General features: G+C 42.6%; 1 protein-coding gene across 1 annotated transcript in view; it reads right to left on the reverse strand.

Moving 5' to 3' along the window:
- The window catches only part of GFRA1 (GDNF family receptor alpha 1), a 209954-nt gene extending 196828 nt beyond the window's left edge, over positions 1–13126 (reverse strand). The window contains exons 1-3 of the mRNA XM_063131572.1: positions 12792–13126; positions 11118–11420; positions 9419–9502 (exon numbers count right to left, since the gene is read on the reverse strand). Coding sequence (XP_062987642.1) covers positions 9419–9502; positions 11118–11420; positions 12792–12831 — 427 coding nt within the window. The 5' untranslated portion in view covers positions 12832–13126. The remainder of the gene's footprint in view (positions 1–9418; positions 9503–11117; positions 11421–12791) is intronic.
- Between the last annotated feature and the right edge of the window lie 11935 nt (positions 13127–25061).

Raw genomic sequence — 25061 nt, forward strand, 5'->3', positions numbered from 1 at the left:
AAATGGGCTATTTTTCTGCCATTACACTTTTTTGTGCTGCATATCGCTCATGTTACATTTGTAGGAAAGTAGTCTACACAGGACAATAACTTGACATTTGCAAAAATTGCCTTTCATTCACTTGACTAGCATTAAAGTGCTTCTGAGCAAGTAAATAACAGAAATTGTGTTAATGACTTATTTCAATAGCAATGATTCCAAGTAATTGCATGAGTTTTAGCTACAGAAAACTGCCATATTGCTTATTTTAAAACGTTAGCAAAATGCTAATGCAAAAAACAAATCGCCAAGTTTACACTGGGGAAGGGCTCTGTAGCAAACCAAAAGCCGTCTAAGAGATGTTGCTTCTAAAATTTATATACTATAACAGTATTCTTCCCCAAAGCTTAAATGAGATTAATGCCAGCGTAGTATATCTTTTCCCTGAACACATTACATCCTGGAATAGAAGAAGGCTTGTTCGTTTTTATTAAAATACAAACACTTTGTGCCTAGTATTTAGTCATCTAGTCAACAGTCGATGAATGCAGTAAACTCTTGAAATGATGCTAGAATAATTCCAGAAACTAAACAGTAAGTAGTACAGTAAAAACAAAGAGGACAGAAAAAAATTAAATACTAGAGAGCCAGAATAATATTAAAAAACTATAAATTGTAAATGCATAACAATCTATGACTTGCAATTTACAATGTTTTGCAACAGAGAGGTGGTCTTCTTCTGGTCATACAGTTGGACCTCACCCACTCCCATTAATCTTTCGTGTTGCACTATTCTCTGCAGACTTTTCCAACGGGGCCAGGCAACCCAAACCTTCCCACAATTCATAACCTGGAGATTGTTCAACAAGGGTATTTGGACTTGACGTGCCAATGATATTACAGCAAATTTTCCCTGATAGGGAAAGGGAACTATGGCAGCAGAAAAGGAAGTGTGTACACAGGAAAAGTTTCAAGTGAAATTGCCAGGCTGAGGGTGCCCCAGCTCTCTCTCAGAAAAAGTCAAGGGACCCAAAATCTCATGAATCTGAGCCTAAAATATCCAGGCTCAGATACCCAGAAAGGTTATGTAAATCCAAAGGATGCAAACAGGAAACTGCTAATGCAGTCAAGAAAAAAGATTTTCAATCTGATTACAAAAAAACAAAAACAAAACAGAAGTAGGTTCCAGCTACTGGAATCCATGCACAATGCTGATAATTGCTGTCTGCCCGGAAGCCAATTTGGTTGCCTCTGCAACAAGGATCTGCAATCAGAAATGTCACTGGACACAAACATATTCTACATATTCATATTGGCTCCTTATGTAGACCTATTAGGAAATGGATGCCTGATCTGGATGACAAAAGATGCTAGTGAGCTCAAAAGTACGTTATTGATGATATTATTATTACTGCTACAAGACAGGCAATACTATTCTAAATGCACAATTGCAATACAAACATCCATTCCATTATTAAAGCCATATTTAAGTTCAGCTCTTAACTGTCACACAGCAATGGAGCAATCTACACTCCAACCCATGATCCATCACTCCATCTTGTAACTCAGGTTTCCCGGTTTCCCTAAACAACGTGTTAGCTGTGTGTCGAAACAATTGCTGGAGTCCACTGGGATTAGCATACAGCAGCCTTCCCCAACCTGGTATACTCTCCTAATGTTTTGTTTTATTTATTTGTTTACAACATTTTTACCCCACTCTTCAGTCAAAAAACAAAACAAAACTCCCAGAGTGGTTTACATAGATTACTAATGAGACAATCTAAAAGTCACAATGCAAAAAGAAAAGGAATTGGGAGAGGGAGGAGAGAGAAAGAGCACAAAACTCAGGCACCACTTCTTAGTTTCCAAGTTCTTATCAGTGTTCTTTCTGGCAGGAAAGGCTAAAACAAGCTCCCTGAGGCTGTTCCTTCTTTGGCTGATTTTCTATTTTGGATTACAACTCCCAGCATTTCTGCCTGACCAGTGGCCATGTTGGCTGGGACTGGTGGAAGTTGCTAACCTGGGAGTAACCAAAACATCCGGATGGCAGCCAGATGATATAGAAGTTGTTAACCTGGGAGTACCTTCAGCATTTACCTCCTACCCTGGTTACACAAGCATGCTACTGACTTATATACCAATCACAAAGGCAATTATCACTTCAGCCCCACATCCACCACTACAGACCATGTCAGAGCTTTATCGCTGAAGGATAGAGGCATGGCCTAGGTGTTCTTTGACTTGCCATTATCTTCAGCTGTCTCTCTCTGAAAGTAAAGATATCACTCCCTTCGTAGGGTGGAAACCAAGCAAACTCTGGTAGCACTGCTGTGACCCATCTCAGTTACTCTTATTCCACTGAGTAGGGTTGGGGGTGGCTTTTCCCCATTTGGTGACTGGTTAGTTCAAACCAGCTTAAGACTTTGGCTTACACCACAAGCTTTCAAGCATTCTAGTTCCCTTAGGGATTTATAGATCCATACCTTAGAGGGGTTCTGTACCTGCAATAGTTGCACAGAACCAAGAATATAACAATCTGTTGTTGTTTTAAAAAAACATTTAAAAAGCTACATCTGCTGCAATTTTCCCCTCTGGGCCACACTGAAAAGTACAAGAATCTCTCAGTGTGAGGATGGTGCATCTATGTCCCCAGGGTACCATGGCCCACAGTACTTTATATATGCCACTTCTACATCCTTCATGGGGGGCCATAGCTAGCACAGGGCACGGAGCACTTCAGGCACTCTGTGCCCATCAGGGGGGCAGTGGGAGCGGGTGCTTTTTTATATATATAACTCTTATCGTAGGAGCATGTGCACTCATCAATCTGTAAAAAAAAAAAAAAAGCGGGTGTGACATCCCTCCTTTCTCCCAGGATGTTGCACACGCATTTGGACAAAGGGGAGGTTCTATTCTTTCCCTCCCTTCACTGCATCACATACCACCACAAGCTAACACAATCAAGAGGGTTCATCATCACATCCTACAATTCAGTTGTGATATCATGGTAGCTCAAAGAATTGAGCAGCAAGGTTCAAGCACTGGTGCAGGACAATTACTAGAGCTCACCCTCAGCAGTATGGCTGTGCACCCCCCACCTGATCTGCCTCGGAGCCCGCGAAGCAGCCCTGATTCAGCTCAAGGGTGCTTTGGGGGTTGCCCTACCCACCTCGGCGCTGAAGCCGAGGCGAGATTTGGGCCCTCCAAGGTGACTTGGACTTTTCTGGCTGCCAGCTGTGCAGCCGGCACTCAGAAAAGGCTCCCTTTCCCCACTTATCTGCTGCTGTTGCCGCCATCCACTGTCCACTGTCCACCATCCGCCACCTCCATCCTTGCGTGTGGTGGCTTCCGCTGCCACCATTGCATATGACCGGAAGTAGGCCACATGATTTTAAGGTATCGTGGGGACTCTGCTAATTAGTACCTCTATGAGGAACTATGACCACAAACTACGGTGGCCATAGAGGTACTAATCAGCAGAGTCCCCACGGTATCTTAAAATCACACAGCCTACTTCCGGTCATATGCGTTGGCAGCAGCAGAAGCCGCCAGGCAAAAGGACAGTGGTGGCAGGCAGCGGAGGAGACACCAGGTAAGGGACCCACTTGCCTAGCATCACAAACCAAGGGCATAATCCTATGTACATCTGGCTGGAGCATGCTGGGAGTTGCAAGACTGTCTAAACATGCATAGATCTGTGCCCTAAAACAGCTTTCCCCAACCCTATGCCCTCTAGATGCTTTGGACTTCAGTTCCATCAGCCCCAGTCAGCATGGCCAATGGTGATGAATGCTGGGAATTCTAATCAAAACACCTACAGGGCACCAGGTTGGAGAAGGAGGAATGAAACTAACTGCTTAAGACTATGCTATTTAAACTTTAAATAGCACCAAGATATTATGTGAATGGTAAATGTATACACCATCAGTTTACTCAATCCGGTGTGGAAATCGAATATATTTGCAAATTCTAGAACCCTTTAATTAATGCTTAATAAAACATTAGTTGGTATTATGACCCACTATCATCAATAGAATTACAGTCTTTACTTGTCACACATTCACAATGCAAATCAAAGATATAAATGATGCATGCGCTGCTACTGAAATAACTGAATTTTTTATGCTTCAAAAAAAAATTCCATCTCCTGAATTATTTTTATTTTTAGAAGAGCCTATAATGCCACAATAATGCTACTATTAAAAGCTGTGTTTTGTCTGTGAGCCAATTCAATGGCATTCTAATCCCCAAAATAATTTTTTGACTATGAAAAACGGACGTACATCTTCCTGCCAACTCAGATGCCACAAAGTATTTTCACACAATACTCCAGTTCAGTCACAACTAAGCACATAAACACATAAGCAGATAAACAAAACATAAAAGTTAAGGCATAGGTTTTAATTTTAATTCACAGCTGGATCTACAATCCAGTCCTGTATCTGTGATGGATGCACCCCATTGTCAATCCGCTAGACACTGATCGATAGAATGGTGAAGATACATGCACCCTTGGAATGAACCTTTTAAATTTCATCCCTAATCCAATTTTGTCTATGATACGCAGAACATGCATAGAAGTTCCTTTTCCCAAGCAAAACTGAAACTCTTTCAGTCTCTGTTTTGGACAGAAGTACAAACATTTTGGAGAATTCACAGTCCGCTCATATCTAACAGGCATTATTCTTATGACTAGGGCCAAACGTAGCAAGCAGTTAATGCCTATAAACAGGTGGCTCGTTTATGTGGCACAAACTCTGGCAGAGGCATAGGAGCACATCATGTGTACCTCTGCCCATGATCATACCAACCCTCAACTGGGATCAAGCAAAACTGGCCGAGATACCAACCAGCAGCAGAACTTACAGGCAAGTTACAGGTACTGAGTAAGCAATTCAGCACGCTCATGCTTAAGTGGGAGCCTACCTGAAAATGTCTTACTGAGACTACTTATTTCAATACACTTAATTATTTGCATTTATGGGAACCTTCAGCAGGATTGCTAAACAGTTGGCAGTGAATTTGGAAACGAATGCACCAGGACGGAACCAAGTGGAGGGAAAGGTCAACTTGAAGGCCCACATTTCTCACATTCACTGCAGTTTGGAGCCACTTTTCCCTGCAAGCTATTCTTGGCTACTGGGAAGCGCATGCAAAGGAAGTAAATGCATAAGAGGGCCAAATCACGTTGCTCTTTCCTACCTGTTATAGCTTTCCTCCTGGCCCAGGGATGACCAGTTGGGAAAAGACCAACACAATTTGAAAGTCAGTCTGTCTGTCTGTCTGTCTGTCTCTCTCTCTCTCTCTCTTACACACACACACACACACACACACACACAGAGGTACACAATACTATGAGATCACAAAACAGAACATTCAATGCTTGGTTTCTTGGTAAAAAGGGGGGAAATGTATATCCAACCTGATGCACACTTACAAGAAAACCAATTCAGCTTCTGGCATCACAGTATCTTTCACCACATTATCCATCTTCTTAAGATAGGAATTAACAGCTCTAGGGTCTAGTTTGCAAGTTTTGCAAATGAATAGTTCAGAGGAACGTGGCCTAAATATGGAATGATGGAGAGATGCAGGACAAACCTTATGTGCCAGGTAAATGGGGTGAGGGGAAGCTACGAGTGGAATAAACATATAGAGTATAGTAAATACAATGAGGCTACTTCTCTACAATATCTAGATATACCCTCCACCACCTTCCACAATGTAATATGTCTATTCAGATGAGAAAATAGAGCATTCTATATTTGAAAGAGTTTCAACATAAACAAAGAAAGAATTTGCCACGGGTGAATAGGACTTGACTCTAGAGTCTCAGAACTAATAGAACACAGGAACCTGCCATATATCGAATCAGACCATTGGTTTATCTACCTCAGTTGTCTACAATGACTGCCAGTAACTCTCTAAGGCAGGTTGGCCCAAGACATTTTGCTGCTTAAGATAGAGCAACAAATGGCACCTCCCCTTCTAACTCAATCCATATAGTACCTAAACGCCATTCCCCCCTCCCTAGCAGTAAAAATACAGTAGGAATAAATTAAATGACTATCAATTTGCTGCCCTTTCAATGGTCACCTCACCTTTCCTGGTAGGGGCAGCTATGTTCCAGGATGTCAGACAAGGGTCTTTTTCCAACCCTAGGTGAAGACGCTAGGGATTGAATCTGCAGGCCCAGCATATAGCTCAGTAGTAGAGACACCCTGCCTGGCTGCTGTGCCAGCTTAGCATTCAATTAAAGTCTCTACACCAGACTTCCCCAACCTGGTGCCCTCCAGATATTTTGGACTTCAACACCCATCAGCCTCAGCCAGCAGGACCAATGGTCAGGAATGCTGAGTGTTATTGTTCAAAACAACTGGAAGCACCAGATGGTGATGTTTCCTTGCACAAAGGGACTCTGCACGGTCCTACCTTTCAAATACAATGGGCTGCAGCCAATGTTCATTCTACTTAGAGTAGATCCACTGAAATGAATAGAACTTAAGTTAGACAAATTTTGGAAGCAACAGACAGAAGAGCAAAAGCAGGAGCTGCATGATTGAGGCCCACTTGCTCAGCACAAGATGGCTTTTTAATGGCAACAGCATTAAGCTTGCATGAAAAAGAAAAACATACATGCGAGTGTGAAAACTGCCAAGTTCATCTGATATTTGACACTGGAAAAATAGAGCCTTACATTTATTGAAGAAACATATGCTAAAGAAGAGAGAACAATTCATTTTCATTAGTCCACTGTTCATCCCACAATTATTCCTAAAGACAGTTATGGAGATTTCCCAAATTGCATCTAATACATTATTAAGAAGCTTTCTCTGAGCAAGGTAAGGAAAAGATACACAGAAGGCACACAAAACTGTGGTCTTATACGAGGACCAACAACTGACCTCACTTATACCCTGACAGGGAAGAACATTGTCTTAAGTATGCTTTATATCTAAAGTAAACACTGACCAGGTTTGGCAGAAGAGCAGATATAAACCCTGCCTTAAGCAAGTTTGCTAATCCAATCAGCAAAAAATAAAATCTGAGAACAGAGTATAAACTCTGGTATATAGGCAGTGAACTGGAAATAGTAGACTATATACAACCATTCAGTAAATTAACAGAGTAAAGGAATAATTAAGAGGGATCTGCTACTGTTCAATACTTCCAAACACATTCAATTTTTCCCTGTCATCAGCTCAGCCTTCCCCAGCATGGTGCCCTCCAGATGTTTGGACCATAATTCCCAGCATTCATGACCATGCTGGTTGAGGCTGATGGGAGTTGAAGTCCAAAACATCTGGGGGATATTAGGTTGGAAAAGGCTGGTACAGTGTAAGTCAGTGAAACCTCTGTGAATTTCTGCCCAAAACTAACTTTGCATATCTGTACCTTCTACTGCAATGCATGGGAATATCAGACAGAAGAATGCAGAACAGATCCAGTTTCATAAGAACATCAGTTGCAATCACAGCTGCAAACAGTTACGGAATCAGCTTTCTTCAACCTAGTACCCTCCAGATGTGCAAGCTATAAACCCCATTATCCCCAACCAACATGCCCATAGGCCTAATGGCTGAGTTGCAGTCCAACACATCTACAGGGCAACAGATCGGAGAAGAATGCCTTAAACACAAACCAACCCACCCATGTCTTGTTTAAAAAAAAAAGTACTTGAAAAAGAAAGAAAACCAGAACCGAGGCAGAAAAGTAGTGTACATTCAGATCAAATTAGTTCTAAAAGGCAGATAAAAATTGATCCTAAACTGATTCAAAGGAACATTAAGAGCTCACTTTGCAAAGTTTGCATTGGCCTATTCAGATGAAATCGTCACATATTACTTATTTGGAAAACCTTCAAGAAACAATTTCCTCTCTAGACCATTTATCCTGGCACTCTGTTACTCTGGTGTTTCAGGCCTTTTTTGTGCACAGTCAAGCCAAAGAATTTGCTGCCTTCACCAAGGAATTGAGCAGTAAGTGCAAGCATGCAAATGTAATAGTGGCTGATATATTAGGTACTATGTCACCAATTCACAACAGAAATGTGATATTTTGCATATGCAGTTGAATTCTGGAATTGAATTTAACCTTAGAGTATAAGAGTCTAGTGATGTTTAAAATATATGGCATCAGTAAATATTTTTGATTATCAAGAGATGCAATTTAAATTTGGAAGCACAGGCAGTATATCCAATCCCATACTGAGCAAGAAGAAAAGTAAACTAATGGCTGTAACCCTATACCCATTTACTTGGGAGTAAACTCCACTGAACTCAAAGGGATTTACTTCTGAACAGGCATGCATAGCATTGCACTGTGATCAGAAACATTCTTTTCAATTTGGAAGAGACACCAATTTCTTCCTCTCTTAAAAATGATACAGAAACACATTTTCCTTAGTGTCAAAACGAAGTAATCTGCACAAACCATATTAACAACCAGGTGCTGCATTGTTCATTCTGGAGACAGAGAATTAGATTGCCACCTACAGGTGTATTTAGCATTTCCCCCCAGCCCACATACACACTTATATTTTTCCCAGGAACTAAATACACAAAGTAACCAAATATTCCAGGAATCATTTTTTTCAAGACTGGTATTACAGTTCACTCCATTTGTTCTCTAAATGCCCTCCGACAATAACTACTTAAGCTAAACAAAAGACAGACAATTTCCCATAACTACCAATGACACAAGACTTATTGACATACATATGTGTACATCACTGGATGCTGTAGCACCTGATGAGTCAGAGATGAATATATGTTCTGTCTTCACAGAAAAGCATTGTATTTGAGTTGATGTCACTGGTTAAGAATACTCGTTCTGTTGTGCTTAGTCTGTGTTGGCTGTTTCACACAACCAAAGCGATCACTTGATGATGTAGTCATCAAGTGACGAACAAGCGCATGCAATCTACACCCAGTCAGAATTAAAGAGTCAAGCATATAGAATGAACAAAATTAAGTTCACACCAATACATTTACGATGCAATCCTATATATTTCTACCCAGAAAAACATCCCACTATGTTCAATGGGGTTTACTTCCTAGTTAGTGCATTTAGGACGGCAGTCTTGGGCTCTAATCTTAAATGTACTTTCTGGCAAATAAGCCACATTATACAAAACGGAACTTGCTTCTGATTAAATTGGTATAGAATTGCACCTAATATGAAAGTACACCTTGAATGCTATTTATGGGTGTGGGATATATTATACATCAAATCAATAAACAAAGTAGAATTCATGGTACAGTAGACACACACAGTGTTTCCTTTGGTACCCTGATTATAGCTTTTACTTTCTAATTACAGATCCAGCGGTGTTGCATTTTTAATATAAGGTAATGCATTATTCCACATCTTGATCAGCCATTTTGAAAGGATTAGCTAGTAGCCCACAGTTCAGTATTAGAATCATAAATCCATTTACCTGATACAATTGGCGCTAGCCTGAATATGTCCGATAACCTGCTGTTAACTGGTTCATAAGGTGACTCTTCAAGCAAGTCATTTCCTAAAAACAATAAAAAGTTTGGTTTTTCTTTCATGGTTACGAAACCTCCAGACAGCTAGGAGCTCTGACCCATTACTTTCAACAAACATACCAATCCAACCAAAACTTCATTTTCCCCCCAAAACTTGACCACAGCCTCCTCCCCAGGCCCTCTTTCCAAAAGCCGAAAACTGTTCCCATCTTCATGAACCCTTTACCTTTGGGACATGGCGTCTACCATGGCTTCTATCTATCATGGCTGTGGTGAGGGGGATACAAACTTCAAATGCTCAACACCATGAAGGTTGGTCATCCCATCATTAGAATTATGAGGAGAGGGACTTTTTAACATTTCTATGCTGACGCTATTTGTATTAAAGCAGATGGCATCAAAATCAGCTTTCTTTTATAGTATCACTGTTACAGAAGCTTTGGGAGACATGTGTCTTGTCAATAACTCCTCCTCCAACATGAAATGGAATGGAACATGTGAAACTATTGCCTGTGATAGTCACGGATTCAAGAGCAATGCAGGTTGAAACTTATGAAAGAATTCTCCGTATCTATTCACACTTATTACTTATTTTGTTATTAGCTATAATAATGCCTTACTTGGGCTAATGAAAAATTGTATTTAAAGCTGCAGTGCCACATACACTTACCTGGGAGTAAGTCCCATTGAATTCATCAGGACTTACTTCTGAGTAGACATGTATATAATTATGCTGCAAAAGTAGCTACTCTACTTTAAAAGTGAGAGAACGTAATATATAGTGGGGACTACCCAATAAAGTATAATTTAGTGTGAAAGCTACAGCCAATAAATCCAAAGTCATTAAACTATTCAGTGTTGTCATTGACTAAAGTATTGATTTCAATTAAGCATGACAGGTGTGGAAGTATAGAGTAGATATTATTATAAGATAAATCAAGATCACAAGGACAACAGGACTGGGTCTTAAACTCCCAATTTAGCAACAGTCTGATTCCAATACCTTCCTATTGCATCAGGGAGCAGTGGACATTTTGTCAAATTCATTGCTTTGATACTGAATAATACCGTCCTCCTCTAGTCCATTAATGTTATGCAAAGTATAAAGTAACTTTTCCAAGGTATCTTATAACCCTACACATACACATGGATAACATACACACAAGGGGAAAGGACATTGTTTTTAAACACAGACCCAGGATAACATTTCGGTTCTGTTAGGAAACAACTAATTCCAGTTTGACACAGTGGGTGAGGAGTGACTCCCTGTGATCTTGTAAAGTTAGTTCTCATTAGCAAATGTTTGTAATCCTTCTTAGGAAGAGGGGATAGGGAAACTAAGTACCTAATGGGTTGTCTTGTAGATTTTGCACTTGCTAATACCCTAATCTTTTGACTTCAGTTTACAAAGGTCAGCTGAGTCCCCCTGGAGGAATTCTTTTATTCTGCATTTCCCAACAGCAGGCGACTGGAGCAGCAACAGCTGCTCTGGCTGGGTGGCAGGAAAGGTCCTTAGTTTGTGGAGAAAGAACACAAAGAGAATTATGAGAACTGCTCAGGGGGGGATCTGAGGGGCAAAGGAAATCCTGCGCTAATACGGAGTGGGTGGGTGGGCGTGAAATGGTTCTGTGCTTTGCAACGTACCCTGTAAGCTTTGGTACATGCTCCAGTAAATACGCAGGCAGTTCTTCTCCTTCTTCATGCCTCTCTTGCAGCGACAATTGTAAAGAGATTTCTGCTTGAGAGCCTCCATAGCGCTTTTGCACTCGTCCTTTGCCTCCAGGCCTGTCGCCCGACTGAAGTTGCTCTCTTTGCCGGCTACACACTGCCTCAGTGTCCTGTATTTAGTGCTGCAGCTCTGCTCCCTGAGACACTGGTCGCTGGCTTTCACACAATCCAGGCGGTCCCCTCCGAGCAGCCCGCTCACTTCCGCGGACAAGAGTACTTCTGCATTCAAAGAGAGAGCAAAAGAGACCCCTGTCAGCCTCTTTGAGGCAGTGTGGACTAGCGGTGCCAACCCGAGAGGACTTATAAATAGCAAGAATTATTGGACAGGGCAAGCAAGGAGAGGGGAGAAGCTTTACTCTTGTTCTTTTTTTCTGAAGGAGAATCAAGAAGTCCCTGAAAAGCCAGCTTCCCTAAGGGGAAAGCCAGCCTCACCCCACCCCACTTCAAAAACAAGTACTTCCAACCACAACCCTATCGTTCATTATTGAATGCCCCAATAATGAACGATAAAGCCAGGTTCTTCCCACCCCTCCCCTCCCCTCCCCACTGCACAGCCAATTCCTCCAGCCAAAGGGTTTGGGAAGGCAACGGAGCTTTTGCTCCCAGGATCCTTTTCCTCAGGAATTCCCAGAAAAGTGTGCTTCAAAAAAAAAAACCTATAGTGAAGACTAAGTCCCAGATGACTTAAGCTTCCAAAACAACCACAGAGATTATTAACTTAGCTAGACTAAAAGATTTATTTCCCCTTGTCCTGACCACATACACTTCCCCTTCATACCCTGAGAACAGCAACAGTGGGTAAAAGACTCGCTCTTGGTTTTCAAAGGCTGTGCTGTGATTTTAAGTACAGCCATGAACAGCCAGATGAGAGGGAAGACTTCCTAGCGATTGACATGAATGCTTAGCACTTCAGCCTCTGCTAAAAGACTGTGCTTATCATTATTTGCTACAATAATGGTGCAAATTAACAGGGTTCCCCACCCCGGTTTTCTCTCCATCTACAAAGATGTCATTGCAGCAGCCAAAGCAAATTATCATCATCTTTCCTTCCTCTTTTCCTTTCTTTCTTATAACACATAGACATGCATGTGTGTGTGCTCACACACATCTACTGTCGAAACCGCCAAGGCTGGAGGTACAAATCATCTTTGAGAGTCACAATTTAGAAAAGAAAAGAGCCAAGCATTCATCTTATACATGAAGGTGCCCACTTCCGTTCTCATTAAATCAGTAAAGATGCGATTATTGGAAAGTTTCCCTCCCAACTTGCTAAAACCCAGCTTAACCAGTAAGATCGGATCTTCTGCAGTCTAACAGCGCAGTCCTATGTAGGTCTGCTTAGAAGTAAGCCCTGCCAAGTTCAATGGGACCTACTCCCAGGTAAGCGTGTACAGGATTGCAGCCTAAATCTTTGTAGGAGCTTCAGCTGAGCCAAGCAGGGGATTTAAAAACTACAGCAAACTTAAGACTTCTTTCTTAAAAGAGCACGCTGACAAATGGCAAAGCAGCACGTCTGGGATCTCACAAAGCCCACCACAGTGGGCTTGACAGAGCTGCATAGAGAAAGATTTAAACACCCCAGACACTTACCCATTAAGGGCAAAACGAAGTATAAGGTGGCCAGAGACATCTTGGTCTTGTGCAGATCCTTCCCCCAAATGAGCTTGTTTCTGCCTCTCCAGAAGGCGATCAGCACATAGATATTCCAAACCAGCCAGGTTCCGAAGACCCCAAGTTCATATCCATTGAATTTCCCAGAAAATCCCCACCCCTAGCCTCCTCTCTCTTCCGTCCACCGGGAATAACAACAAGAGCAGCTGCTCTGCAAAAAAAAAGGGGGGGGGGGCAGAGAGAAGAAGAAGAAAAGGCGAAGATTTCTCACTCAGACCTTACATCCCAGCATCCTGGAAAACAGAAGTGTGGATTTCTCAATGAGGAATGAGCAAAAGCGAGGGAGGGCGACCCAGTCTCACGAGGGGAGCGTGTGAGTGCAACCCAAAGCAAGAGCTTCCCCTGCCTGCCGGCCTCTTTGCGCGCGGGGCGGGGGGACCTTTTTCCGCTCAAGGAGGGATTCCAAAAGGCGGGCAAAATCAGAAGGGGTGGGGGGAATGAACAAATATCCAGACGTTTGTCCCCAGCCCCGCTGCCACACACACGATCGCTCCGGGGACAGGGGTGGGAGGTGGGGCGTTCGTCCTCCTTCACAGCCGCCTCCAATTCATCATCATGTCTCCGGGCTAGCCCGATTGGCACCCCCCTCCCGTCCCTTTTCTGGGGGAGTTTACGCCTCGCAAAGTCCGCAGGCTTCCTTGATGTGTTTCGAGTTAGCTTTGTCCATCCTCATTCATTGGGGGTGGGATGGGGCGGGGAGAAAGGATTGAACCTGGTGAAACCCTCCGAGATGTCCTTTTGTATCGCTGCCGGGGCTTTCTTAAGAGCTCACGTTGCCCCCTCTGTTGGAGAACGAGGCGCACGCAGCGAGCCGAGCAGACGCAGCGACGGATCCCGAGGACAAGCGAGGCTGCCTCCAGCAGGTGCAGCCTGCCTGGCTAGCCGCCCCCCTATCTCCAAGTCGGAGGCCAAGCCGCGATCCTCTGTCCCTTTATCTGGGAGTAGTAAGCCCCTATGAACTCAAAGGGGGTTACTTCTGAGTAGACGTATCTATTTATATGGGGTTGCGCGCTGTTAGGAAGCCGAAGCCGGTGGACAAAACCGCTCCCCCCAAAAAAGTTTTTCTCCCTTCAGTTTGATTTCGACTGTCGAAATTGCAAAGAGCGCTCTCGACATGCAGCTCAAGGGCCCCAAAGAGAGATTTCTTCGCCAGTGGAAGTGGGGCGGACAGTCTACTGACCGAACTAGGGCCGATCCTTCAGAAAGGTCGCTGAGAATGAATGGCCGGGACTTAGTTCCAATCCGACGCGGAGAGGGCGCGATCTAGCTCTGTAGTAACGAGCCACGGCGGATGCCGGCTTGGGAAAGTTGGTTTATGCTTGATTGCATGGCTGGCCGGCCGCTTTTCTAGGAACCACCCAGCAGCGAGAGCTTTGCGGAAAGGAGCCTCCCACTTCTCCGCAACTCCCCGATCGAGCCTCCCTTTCCCCGATTGCTTTGGAAAGAAACTTTAGGACGCCCCTCCCACCGCGGGCCCGAGTGCGCCGCTTCCGCGCCCAAACGCAAACAGCGCCGCCGAGGGCTTCCTCCCCGTCGCCTGACTGCGTGCCGGGATCCTCGTCGCAACCGAGAAGCGGCGAGGGTGGAGGCTGCTTTCGATCCTTTACCGATAGGAAGAGCTCAGAGAGAGCAGTTCTCCTTACAGCCGCGGGCTAGGATGAGGAAATTACACCGGGGTTTTGCCAGAAGAAATGCTCCAGTGACTGTTTTGCAACATTACCTTTGCCCCCTTTCAGTAACCAATATTTGGTTAATGCCACGCACAATTAACCTCACCGTTAAACGAGAAAGTACTTTGTTTTTACGAGTTTTGCCATATGAAACCATTGTGGTTTCCCCTCTCACCCAGGGACACCACCCACTGCTTTTTTAATAGCAATGAAAGACTGACAAGCTATGAGTGCACTCTTGCCCACGTCCCCCCACACATAGGGCATCAGGTTGGGGCAGGCTAAATTCGCGAAATCGACTTAGGGCGCAATCCTATGCATGTTTAGAAAGAAAGAAAAAAGGCCAGATCTGCACCAAGCAGGCTATAACACTTTGAAAACGGTTTGAAAACTGTATACGGAGTGTGTCCTGGGTCCCAACCTTTGTCACTGCTGTTATAAGTCATTTTAAAGCAGTAGTGTAGATCCTGCCTTACATTTCCCAGCATGACCCCAGCCTGCCAAACTAGCTGGGGCATCCTTGGAAATATCCGGCTTTTTTCTGTCTAAACATGCATAGGATTAATTCAGGCACTAAGAAACTCACTCCCACCAACTCCACACATATTAAACAGAAACACAAGACACCTCACAAAAGTCTGGAAGACTGCGAGTTGTGTGGCTTGCTCTTTTCTACTGTACAGGTGTTGATGAGCATCTTCAAGGTCCAGGTCTCCCTTCTGATGGTTCTTGATCTTTAAACCGGCCCTGGACTGCACAGCCCTTCAAATGGGACGCTTTCAAAATAGAGAGTCTTCTGACAGCCATTCAAATAGAGGACTGTCCTCTGTAAAAGAGGACACAAAGTGACTATTTTGAGGAGCTGAGTAGTTAGGTGCCATTTTAGTGTTCTAGGGGTGCGCCCCTAAATACACAACCTTCTAGAGAGTTAGCCCCATTGAACACAGTGGAACATCCTTCAAGTAAATATGCGTAGGAATTGACTGTAAGATATCTCAAGTGAAGAAAAAGAAGCACTGTGTATGGTACTGCCAAATCTATCTACTGTGTATTTAGCTTATATGCAGGAATATATGTAAAATGTGTAAAATTTTCTGTGAATGACAGATCTCTTGTAAATTTCATGAGGCTTAGCATGCATGCAGTTATGATATATATTCAGATATGCAGCCATTTGAGCCAAATACTACTTCAGTGTATCAATTTACACCCAGCTTCTGAATAAACAAAGCAAACATATGTCACAATTCCATGACAGATGGTTCAAGCAGAGAGCTGTTAGTTGTTTTCACACAGTTGCTACTTATATAGAGATCCCCAAAAAGTCTAACAAACAAATGCAAATTATGCTGAAATTCCAGATTTTTATCCGTTTTTACACTTGCAGCAAAACTCAAGTCAGCTTCTCAATAGCTACAGTTTTTGACACTTGCAAAGAAGCAGGAAGGAAGAGTCAAATCTTCACAAATATTCTGGACAATAGAACGAAAAATATTTCTGATTTGCCTAGGGTGTAGAGTGCCCATATGAAAAGGAGGACAGGGCTCCTGATCTTTTAACACTTGAATCGAAATCAGCAAGTGTCATTTCTAGGCATGCAGCACCTGGTGAAATTCCCTCTTCATCACAACAGTTAAAGCTGCAGGAGCCCTGCCCTCTTTTGTAACTGGTGAGATACAAAAGAGGGCAGGGCTCCTGCAGCTTTAACTGTTGTGAGGAAGAGGGAATTTTACCAGGTGCTGCATGCCTACAAATGGCACCTGCTGAAATTCTTTTTTCTATACAACTTTTAAAGAGACAGGAGCCCTGTCCTCCTTTTCATATGGGCACCCAAGATTTGCCTAAAGAATAGAGAACTTTATGGTGAATGTGTTAGTCTAATTAATATGCTTAAAGTAAAAAGTTTAATAGTTTATTCACAAGTAAGTAGCTGATTTGGGGTGTTTTAGAAGGACAACAAATTGTTAGTTATTTGTTATTCCATTTTCACTGCCATTTTACTTCATTTTTATTATTATTTCATTTTTACTACTAGACTGCTTCCTTCTAAATGTGAGGCCAGCAAGGAAGAGAGGCAGTTGTAGGATTTCTGCCTCAGGTGCCAAAATAATTTGATGGGCCTTGGTTACCTCAGGCCCATTGTTCTCAAAGGAGCTTACTCCCAGGGAAATGAACACAGGATAGTAACCTAAATTTATCAATGGAAAAAGAGGGGCAAATTATCATTAAATGGCAAAGGGGGAGTCTTGGAAATCACTAAATTCTGGTAATATGTTATTTCTTAATAGATTTTTGAGGGGGGAGATGGACGCCTGCTTTGGAATGCTTCCTTCTAGCTATAAGTACTGCTTCCTTGGCACATTCCACCTCTCTTGGGAGAGCAGAATCCTGGCTGACTCAAGCTTCAAAGGCTGCTGCTGTTTGGATTTTTATTTTTTATTTTGTATATCTCCTATGTTTGCCCATAGTATAAATTATTATTGGATTGTTGAATCTTAATGTATGCTTATTAATGTTAGATGTTTTGGATTAGCCTATGCATATGATTACTTAAATCCTGTTATGACTTGCTACTGATAGAAAAGAATTCTTTGGAAATGTTGCTATACTTGATTGTGTTTTTTTTCCCCTGATAAAGCTGTAAGTGATTTTCAACATGGTTTTACAATGGAAAGGGGGCATACAAATAAATTGATGATGATGACTGCAGCCTAAGGCTGTTCACAACATTGCAATGCTGTTCTGATGCAACTCCCTCTGGTGCCAGTGCAGGTAGCTGAATACCAGGAAACTATAGATCTTCCAACATGGCCTTACACTGTCCAAGAGTCTCTAAAGCTGCTTGTATTAGGTCAGAGCAATTGCAGCAGGTCCCACCCAGAAACAGATTGGGAACTGTTTTGGACTACTCTATCAGAGTCAGCAGCATCAGAGACTGTTGCACAGGTGGTAAACCATGTGGTATGTAGACCCCAAACATTGGTAGCTTTTCCTGACTGAGAAGGTCTAGGGATTATCAGTCCAAAGAGCTGAATCCAAACCAAAGATCCAGACCAAGGAGCTGGAAGTATTACGTTCTAAATATATCTGAAATATGTTCAGATATATGCAGAAATATATATCTGAAATACGTTCTGCATATGTCTGAAATACGTTCTTTGATATCTGAAATTAGATTATAAGAGAATATGCAGGACTAATTGTGATCACTGTCATTCATTATATTTCCAACTTCCTTAGAATAGATAAAAGTATGTATGTTAATGTACTGGTCATATCACATCCCGCTTTTTCTTCATGACATGGATGGGGATATCCCATTTTGTCCTCATAACAAAGTTTGTGAAATAGGTTAGGGTGAGAGTTAGTGATTTAGGCCACAGCTATACCTAAGGTTTATCCTGGGATCATCCAGGGTTCGCCCCTGCCTGAGCGCTGGATCCCCTGTGTGTCACCTAGATGAACAGGTTTGACCCCTGGACGATCCAGGGATACACCTTAGGTCTAGCTATGGCCTTAATCAAGCCCACCCCACTTGAGATTTATGGCTGGCTGACTCTGCTCCCTGGTCCAAGTTCAGCACCTTATTATACTACACTGTTTTAGAGTGCAATGGAAGCTTAAACCCAATTGATTTCAGCTGGATTCAAGTGGGCTTAATTTCTCTTGATTGTGCCCATAGACATAACCCAGTATTTATAGCTGGTCAAACCCACAGTCTTCAATAGTACTTGCATCCTAATCTTAAATATGGTATGTAAATACAACTTACCTCCATGTAATATCAGTATAAAGATATTACAGGCTGCAAAATTCTATTTAAAGCAAGCTTCTTAGCAGATAACTGTGTTTACGTCTTTGGAAATGTTAATTAAATGTAGCCCCAAACTGACCTCGCAGATGGTTTCAAGTAGAACCTGGGTGATATGATCTGGTTATTGCCATACTAATATGATTTTTTTTATTTCTTGCAAATGCAAATATAACATGTTGACTTCCATATATTTAATCTTTTTCTTAAACACAGGATAAATATCCTTTCCTCTCACTACTATAAAAGAAAAAGAATTTGACTGAGATATGGGAGTCATGTAGCCAGAATCACCATTTGCAAAGACAACACAGAATAATGTGATATTATACAATATATCCTAAGAAGAATTGAAAACTGATACTCAGACATGCCAAAATAAACAATTTACATACAAGTTCTACAAACAGATCTAACACCAATTTCTGTTTTATTTATTTATTTTGTTTTAGTGGTTTTTTTAAAATCAAGTCAAGGCATAGGTTAAGAATTTCATTTCAGATACGTATAATTAATACCATCTACAGTCACAGCTGCATAGCACATTAAATCTAAAACTCTCCCTATGAACAGCAAGAAATATATCCTTATCCTTAGTTAGGAATTGCCTTTTGGGTCATGTAACAAGGGTGGATGAATCTCTTAACATCAGTTTCACTCAGTTTCTCGTTTTTCTAATCTTAAACGTTGAGATTTTTGTTGTTGTTGTTAAAAAAGCATTTACATGAAAATGTGTAGGCATTTTATATACATTTCTCCTAAAACATGCAATTTTGTGTGCAATGCTATTTTCTCTAATATATGCATTTTTGTGTGTGTATTTTCCCCTAATATACTTATTCTTATATGCATTTTTGATTGGAGAACTCAATTTAAAAACTTAGAGAAGTGCAAATATAGAAGGATAACTGTGTTTTGGTTTATGTATTGCTCTGAAAGTGCAAAATTAGGTATGTTTGCACTGAAAGGTGAACCAAATGAAACTCTCCTGTCCCTATGTATAACTAGAATTTAAGATCTCAATACATTGTAGGAACCATTCTATTATAGACTTACATCTCAATACATGGTAATAAATGTCCATGTATTTTGTCTCCCATGTTTCACTCTATTCTGTCCTATATAGTGATACCCATTGCATTGGCAAGGGGATACTGATGGTTGAAGCCATACACCAGAGGAGCACATACAGTAGGAAAGGCAAAGGGTGGTCAAAGCAGAGATATGGTACAGAAGTGCAGTTTAGGAAGAACCTTATGTGCACTCAGGGCTCATTCCCATGACCCATGCAACAGTGAAATGTTACATCCACAAAATAGGTGGAATGAATCAAAACACTCATTTTCAAGACAGTGCATAGCTTCAGATGACTACCTTCTCATCATCTCACTCTTTGTCCCCACAGCTTCAACCAGGATAGGATTCCTTCTAACTTAACAGCCCATCAAAGACAGGGAACTGTGATCTCAAATATTAATGCACGCCACATAGAAATCTCTCCCACCCTGCACAGACTCCTCCTGCAGGATTCAGAAAGAAGGGGTTGGGGAGACTCCTCACTCCTCACTGCCTTGTTGGAAAAAGCCGGTGTTGTCCAACACATCTGACTGACCCCATCCATTCATAAATCCTGTTGGAGTAGAGATGACTGCTAGGGACAGAAAAGCTTAAGAAGAGCAGAAAAGAAGGGCCAGGACTCCGCTTATGATAGTCTTTTCCTTTATCCTCTCAGCAGGGCCCAGAAGAAGCCAGAGCTGCTAAGGGGAGCAAGATCACTCCCAACCCAACAGGCAGAGAGTGAGAATGCAGCCTCATGGGAGGCTCTTGGGAGATAGGATATTCATTCCCCAAGGAGAGTGATGGTAGCCTAGCCCTTTCACCATTCATACCCTGGAATGAACAGCCGTATAACTGAGGGATAGGAAGTGATAAGTGTAAAATTGAGTCTGCCTTGACAAACCAGTCATTTAATTAAGATCCTCTCCACCTTATTTCTGCTTTAGTGACTGTCCTATTGCTGATCATCCATGTCCCCCCTTCCATTAACACTTTCAGATGGAGGGTCCCTAAGTGCTAATAATCAGAAGACTATTCTACAGCTATTCTGTCTGTCTGTCTTTCTTAAAAATTTCATGTTTTAATGTTTTTAATCTTTGTAAACAGCCTAGAGCGCTTTGGCAATGGAGCAGTATAGAAATATAATAAAGAAATACCGTCTCCTTTTTCTTCCTTAATGGATTTTCTGCAGTAAGAAAAAAGATGGAAGAAGCAGTGAGAAAACACAGGAGGGTTGTGAGTGCAAGAATATGATGCCTGAACTATGATGTTAAATTCCATGAATGAGACAGGATGAGGATGCAATAAAAGCCTTATCTAGAAGCATCCCTGGATTATAGACACCTGGCCAACTCATCACCTACTGAATATGGAATACTTCTAAATTATCTTAATAAATTAGCATAATTGATATGTAGCACAAACTATGTTTGTGTGGGTTAACTGCTATTCTTCTTCACCCACCTCCACTGAGAGCACTTTGAGCTGTTACTTCCCCACCCACCCCGGCCTGTTTCAGGTGTGCCTCTGTTTGTGGGATAGTGAGCAGAAAGGAAACCTTATGAATTTAATTGAGAGCTTTAAATAATAATTCTTAAAGATCAGGAAGAACCAAACCTAAGATTGGAAAAATGAAAAACTAAGTGAAACTGAAATTAAGAAATCCATCCATTCCTATGGGGCACACATAGAATAGGAGGGTTCTCTACTCTACTACAGTATCAAAGTTGAGTGTCTACATCTTGGCCACAGCCTTGCTACTTAAAGGACAAGTAAGGCAAGGTGAGCGTCCCACTGCCTCAATGCCCTCCTGAATCCCCCACCAGCCTTAATTACTTGTGGTGTAGTAAACCAAGCAGATGTCTGCATGAAGCAGAGAATTGGTAATAAGGTTGGCTGAGGAAATACCCAGTAAGCACTGCCAATTAGCTAAGGGAACATGGAAAGGAAAATTATTGACCTATTCCACTTGTAATGACAACTCTAATATGGGTTGTTGTAGAAACGTAGGTTGTGGTTACTTGCAAATCCTGCAGTATGGTTTAACTATGAGTTGTTTACCACAAACAACCCAGAGTTCGCAAATCAACAACAGTCCACAATTCAACAACAAGCTGTATTCAACCCATTACATGTGAACCAGCTATGGTTAAATATTTATCTAAATATTTACCTAAATGAGACCATTGAGCCTTGCATCATGCTTTCTTAGTGCAATAGAGTGCTTCCTTAGTTGTATCCATGTAGCATTTGCCATTTCTTTGTCCTGTGAGAGCATGTTGAAGGATTCAGTCTGGGAATTCTTGTGCACTGAGCCTACGCTGTTTCCACCAGGCTACAGATTCACAGTGCCCCCTTATAGTTTTGATCCACATGAATGTTCTTCCTGGGTGTCATAAATGGGGTGTGCGGAAGAGAACCTTCCTTAAGCTGGGTCCCTGGGAGACTACATTGGCCCAATCATGAAGTGTGTCTTTTGTCTGCTCCTGTGGTTAGGGGATTTGTCTATACAGCATGGGAAGATTGTGTTCTAATCCTACTACCTTCTCTTTCCCTGTGAAATTATTGTTTCTGGCAGAACAGGCAGAAGGTTTGCTTTGCCTCCAGAGGTGCAGTTAGATGCAGGCCTCCAGATGCCCCCCCCCCAAGTGACTGCCAAAGATGGGCAGCAGCATCACCCTTAAAAAAGGAAAAGTTCAGCAGCAGGAATACCAGGCAGCAAAGCACCTGCTGACCCAGCATCAGCCCTGCCCACTGCCACCTCCATCTCCTAGTGTGCCTCTCCCCCTCCCCCTGTGAGGACTTTGGAAGGCGATAGTGAGTGCACATGGGAGCAGCTGGCTCACAGGCACTCCCCTGGTCCACGCACCACCACTGAACTGCTTTGCTTTAACTGAAAACAAGCCCTTTCCTGTTCTGGATGCTGATAAGCAGGGGCTGGGATGGGTTCAGAGCAGAGCATCCTTCCTTCCCAGTTTACCAGGTCGGAAGGAGGTTAGGTAGGAATGGGTTCCCCTTTCTTCTTTTTAAACAATAGTCACAAGGCAGATGTTTAGTCAAGCACTGTCAGAAGGAGCTGGCTACAGCACGACTGGAGAGAGAGAGAGAGAGAGAGAGAGAGAGAGAGAGATCCTTCTCTTCTGGACATTGAGGGAGAGCAGTTGGATTTTGGGGAAGAGCAGAATGTGACAAGGTGGGCTTGACATCCCCCCTTTACCAAACAATCTCCTCCTCCTTCCAAACACCAGTTGTGGAATGGTGGGCAATCTGCTTAGTTCAGTGCCTGCCCAGCCATTTATGCCCGTTCTTTGGCTCTCCCTTGCAACTATTTATAAAGAAGAAAAAAGACCACACACCCCTTGCCTAGCACATTTGTGGAGGCTTGGGGAATGATTATCAAGGAGATCGGTGGGGATAGGAAGAAAGCTGAGCCAGGTGGTGGTGGAGGCAGGCTGGCTAGCTGGACATAGTAGGACAGTAGCTATGGAGAAGGGGGGTAGTGCAGCATGTGGGAGGGTAGGAGGGCATTCTGCCCAGGGCCCCCTGAAACCTAGCAGTGTTAGTTATGTCACCTAACAACTGAAAGACATATAAAGGGTGTCCCAGTAAGTCATTACGCCCAGGGCCTAAAATTCCCTTGCTGTACCACTGTTTGACCCATAGTGGTCACTTCAACATCTTCCTGTGGTGGGACTCAAATCCCCACTTCCTGTTACTCTTTCCACTGAGTAGCAGGTAATTCCTGGTGGTCGTCCCTGTGAGTTTCCTGTCGCTGTTTGTGCTTCTCCTTCTGCACACAGCCTTTCCCTTACACACACAGGTACTGTTACAACTGATAGTCAAAATATCAACTATCAAACAGATGTCCCAGATCATGTCTTGCCAACCATTACAGGACATAGAGCACGACCTGTGTGTTTACCTTAGTGTGCAGGCAAATTCCTATAGAAGCAGACAGTCCTCCAAAGAACTTGTCCCAAACCATGTAAGGGTAATGACTGAAATTTTGAATTGGGCTTGAAAACTACGAGGAACCAATGTGGATTGAACTATAATGAAGTTGCATGCTTTAAACAAGCAGTACTCTGTGCTGCAGCATTTTGCACAGCTGCGGTTTCCACACTTTTCAAAAGCCGTCCCAAGTATAGTTACTATAATCCAGCTGGATGTTGATCAAGGCATGTGTGACAGTGGCCAGATCCGCTTTCTTTGGGGAATGTTTCAGACTGTTTCCCAGTTTCCTTCTACTATGCTGCTGAGGGTGATGTAACATCATGACTATGTTACGCCATCATTAACCCTGACAAAGCAGGACAATAATATCAGCCTGTCTATATATTTTTTGATGCAATACAGGTACAAGAATATATTTATAGAAGATGATTATATTTCTTTTACAGCCTTTTGCACATTGGCCCCATGCCACAAAGTGCACTCAAGGTATGGAGACTTCCTGTAATAAAGTGCCTGCCATTTGTTTTTACTATTCCTTAAATATAGTCATACAAAGTTATATTGTCTCTTTTTGTACTATGCAGAGCAAGTTTAAAATAAGCAGAGGAAGAATTAAAGTCTACACAATATGTCTGATTACTGATAACTTGCCAATGTACAGTTCATGGAATAAACATCATGAAAGGAAGTTAACATCCATGAGCTATATTTTAGACAGTACTTTGAACATCAAAATTAAATGAATTTGCACCGATTATACCAATTCGGCATTAATAAATTATTTGATCCATCTTTTGAAATTACTTTTATTCCACCTTTCCATTAAAATGCTCAAAGCAATTTGCAACATAAAAAAGAGAGAGAAGCTAACGAATTCAATAACAATCCAAAATTACTAACTGCAAGTAAACACAGTAAGAATAATATATGAGGGAGATTAAAACCCAGCAAATCAGCAGGTCAAATTCTTGTCAAAAAAGAAAGTGTTTTTTCCCCACCGCAGTGAAAGGGCATCAAAAGGGGGAGGAGGAGGAGGGTGCATTCTGTGGTGATGGCAGAGAGATGCAGAGCATGGAGAAAGGCACAGTTAGCATCACCCTCTTTCCACCCCCTAGCCCCAAATGACAAAGGAGCCATGGTGGAGTGATTCCAGACTCACAGGCAGACTGACAAGGAATGGTGCCATTCTGCCATGCCTCCTTTGCCATTGGGGCTAGGGGGATGGAGAGAGGGGGACACTGCCAGAATGGTGAACAGAGGGTAGGACGCAGGCGGCCACTCTTCTCCTGCACCCTGCCCTCCTTTCACAGCCATCGGCATAGTAACAAGGAGGAGGTGGGGTGGAGCAATCCCACATGGGATTGCCCCACCTTCTCCTTGTTGTTATGGCGATGGCCATGGCAAAAGACACTGTCAGGGCCCCTGCTACTCCCTGGTATGCCCCGCTCTGCTCCCACTGGAGAAATTTAATAGAGATAGATAGATAATTAAAGCCTTCCTGAAGAAGGGGCCTGATGAACCCTTGTGCAAGCTGATTCCTGAGCTGCAGGGCCACTATTGGAAAGGCCTTCTCCCTTGTGCTCACAAGAGTAACTGCCCTTGGCAACAAGCAAGTAAGCAGGGCTCCTGTTGATGACCTCAAAGTGTGGGCAGGCTGGTATGGAAGAAGGCAACCCTTGAAATAAATTGAGCCCAACC

This window comes from Elgaria multicarinata, chromosome 8 (genome assembly GCF_023053635.1).
Source record: "Elgaria multicarinata webbii isolate HBS135686 ecotype San Diego chromosome 8, rElgMul1.1.pri, whole genome shotgun sequence".
In the NCBI taxonomy this organism is placed as follows: Eukaryota; Metazoa; Chordata; class Lepidosauria; order Squamata; family Anguidae; genus Elgaria; species Elgaria multicarinata.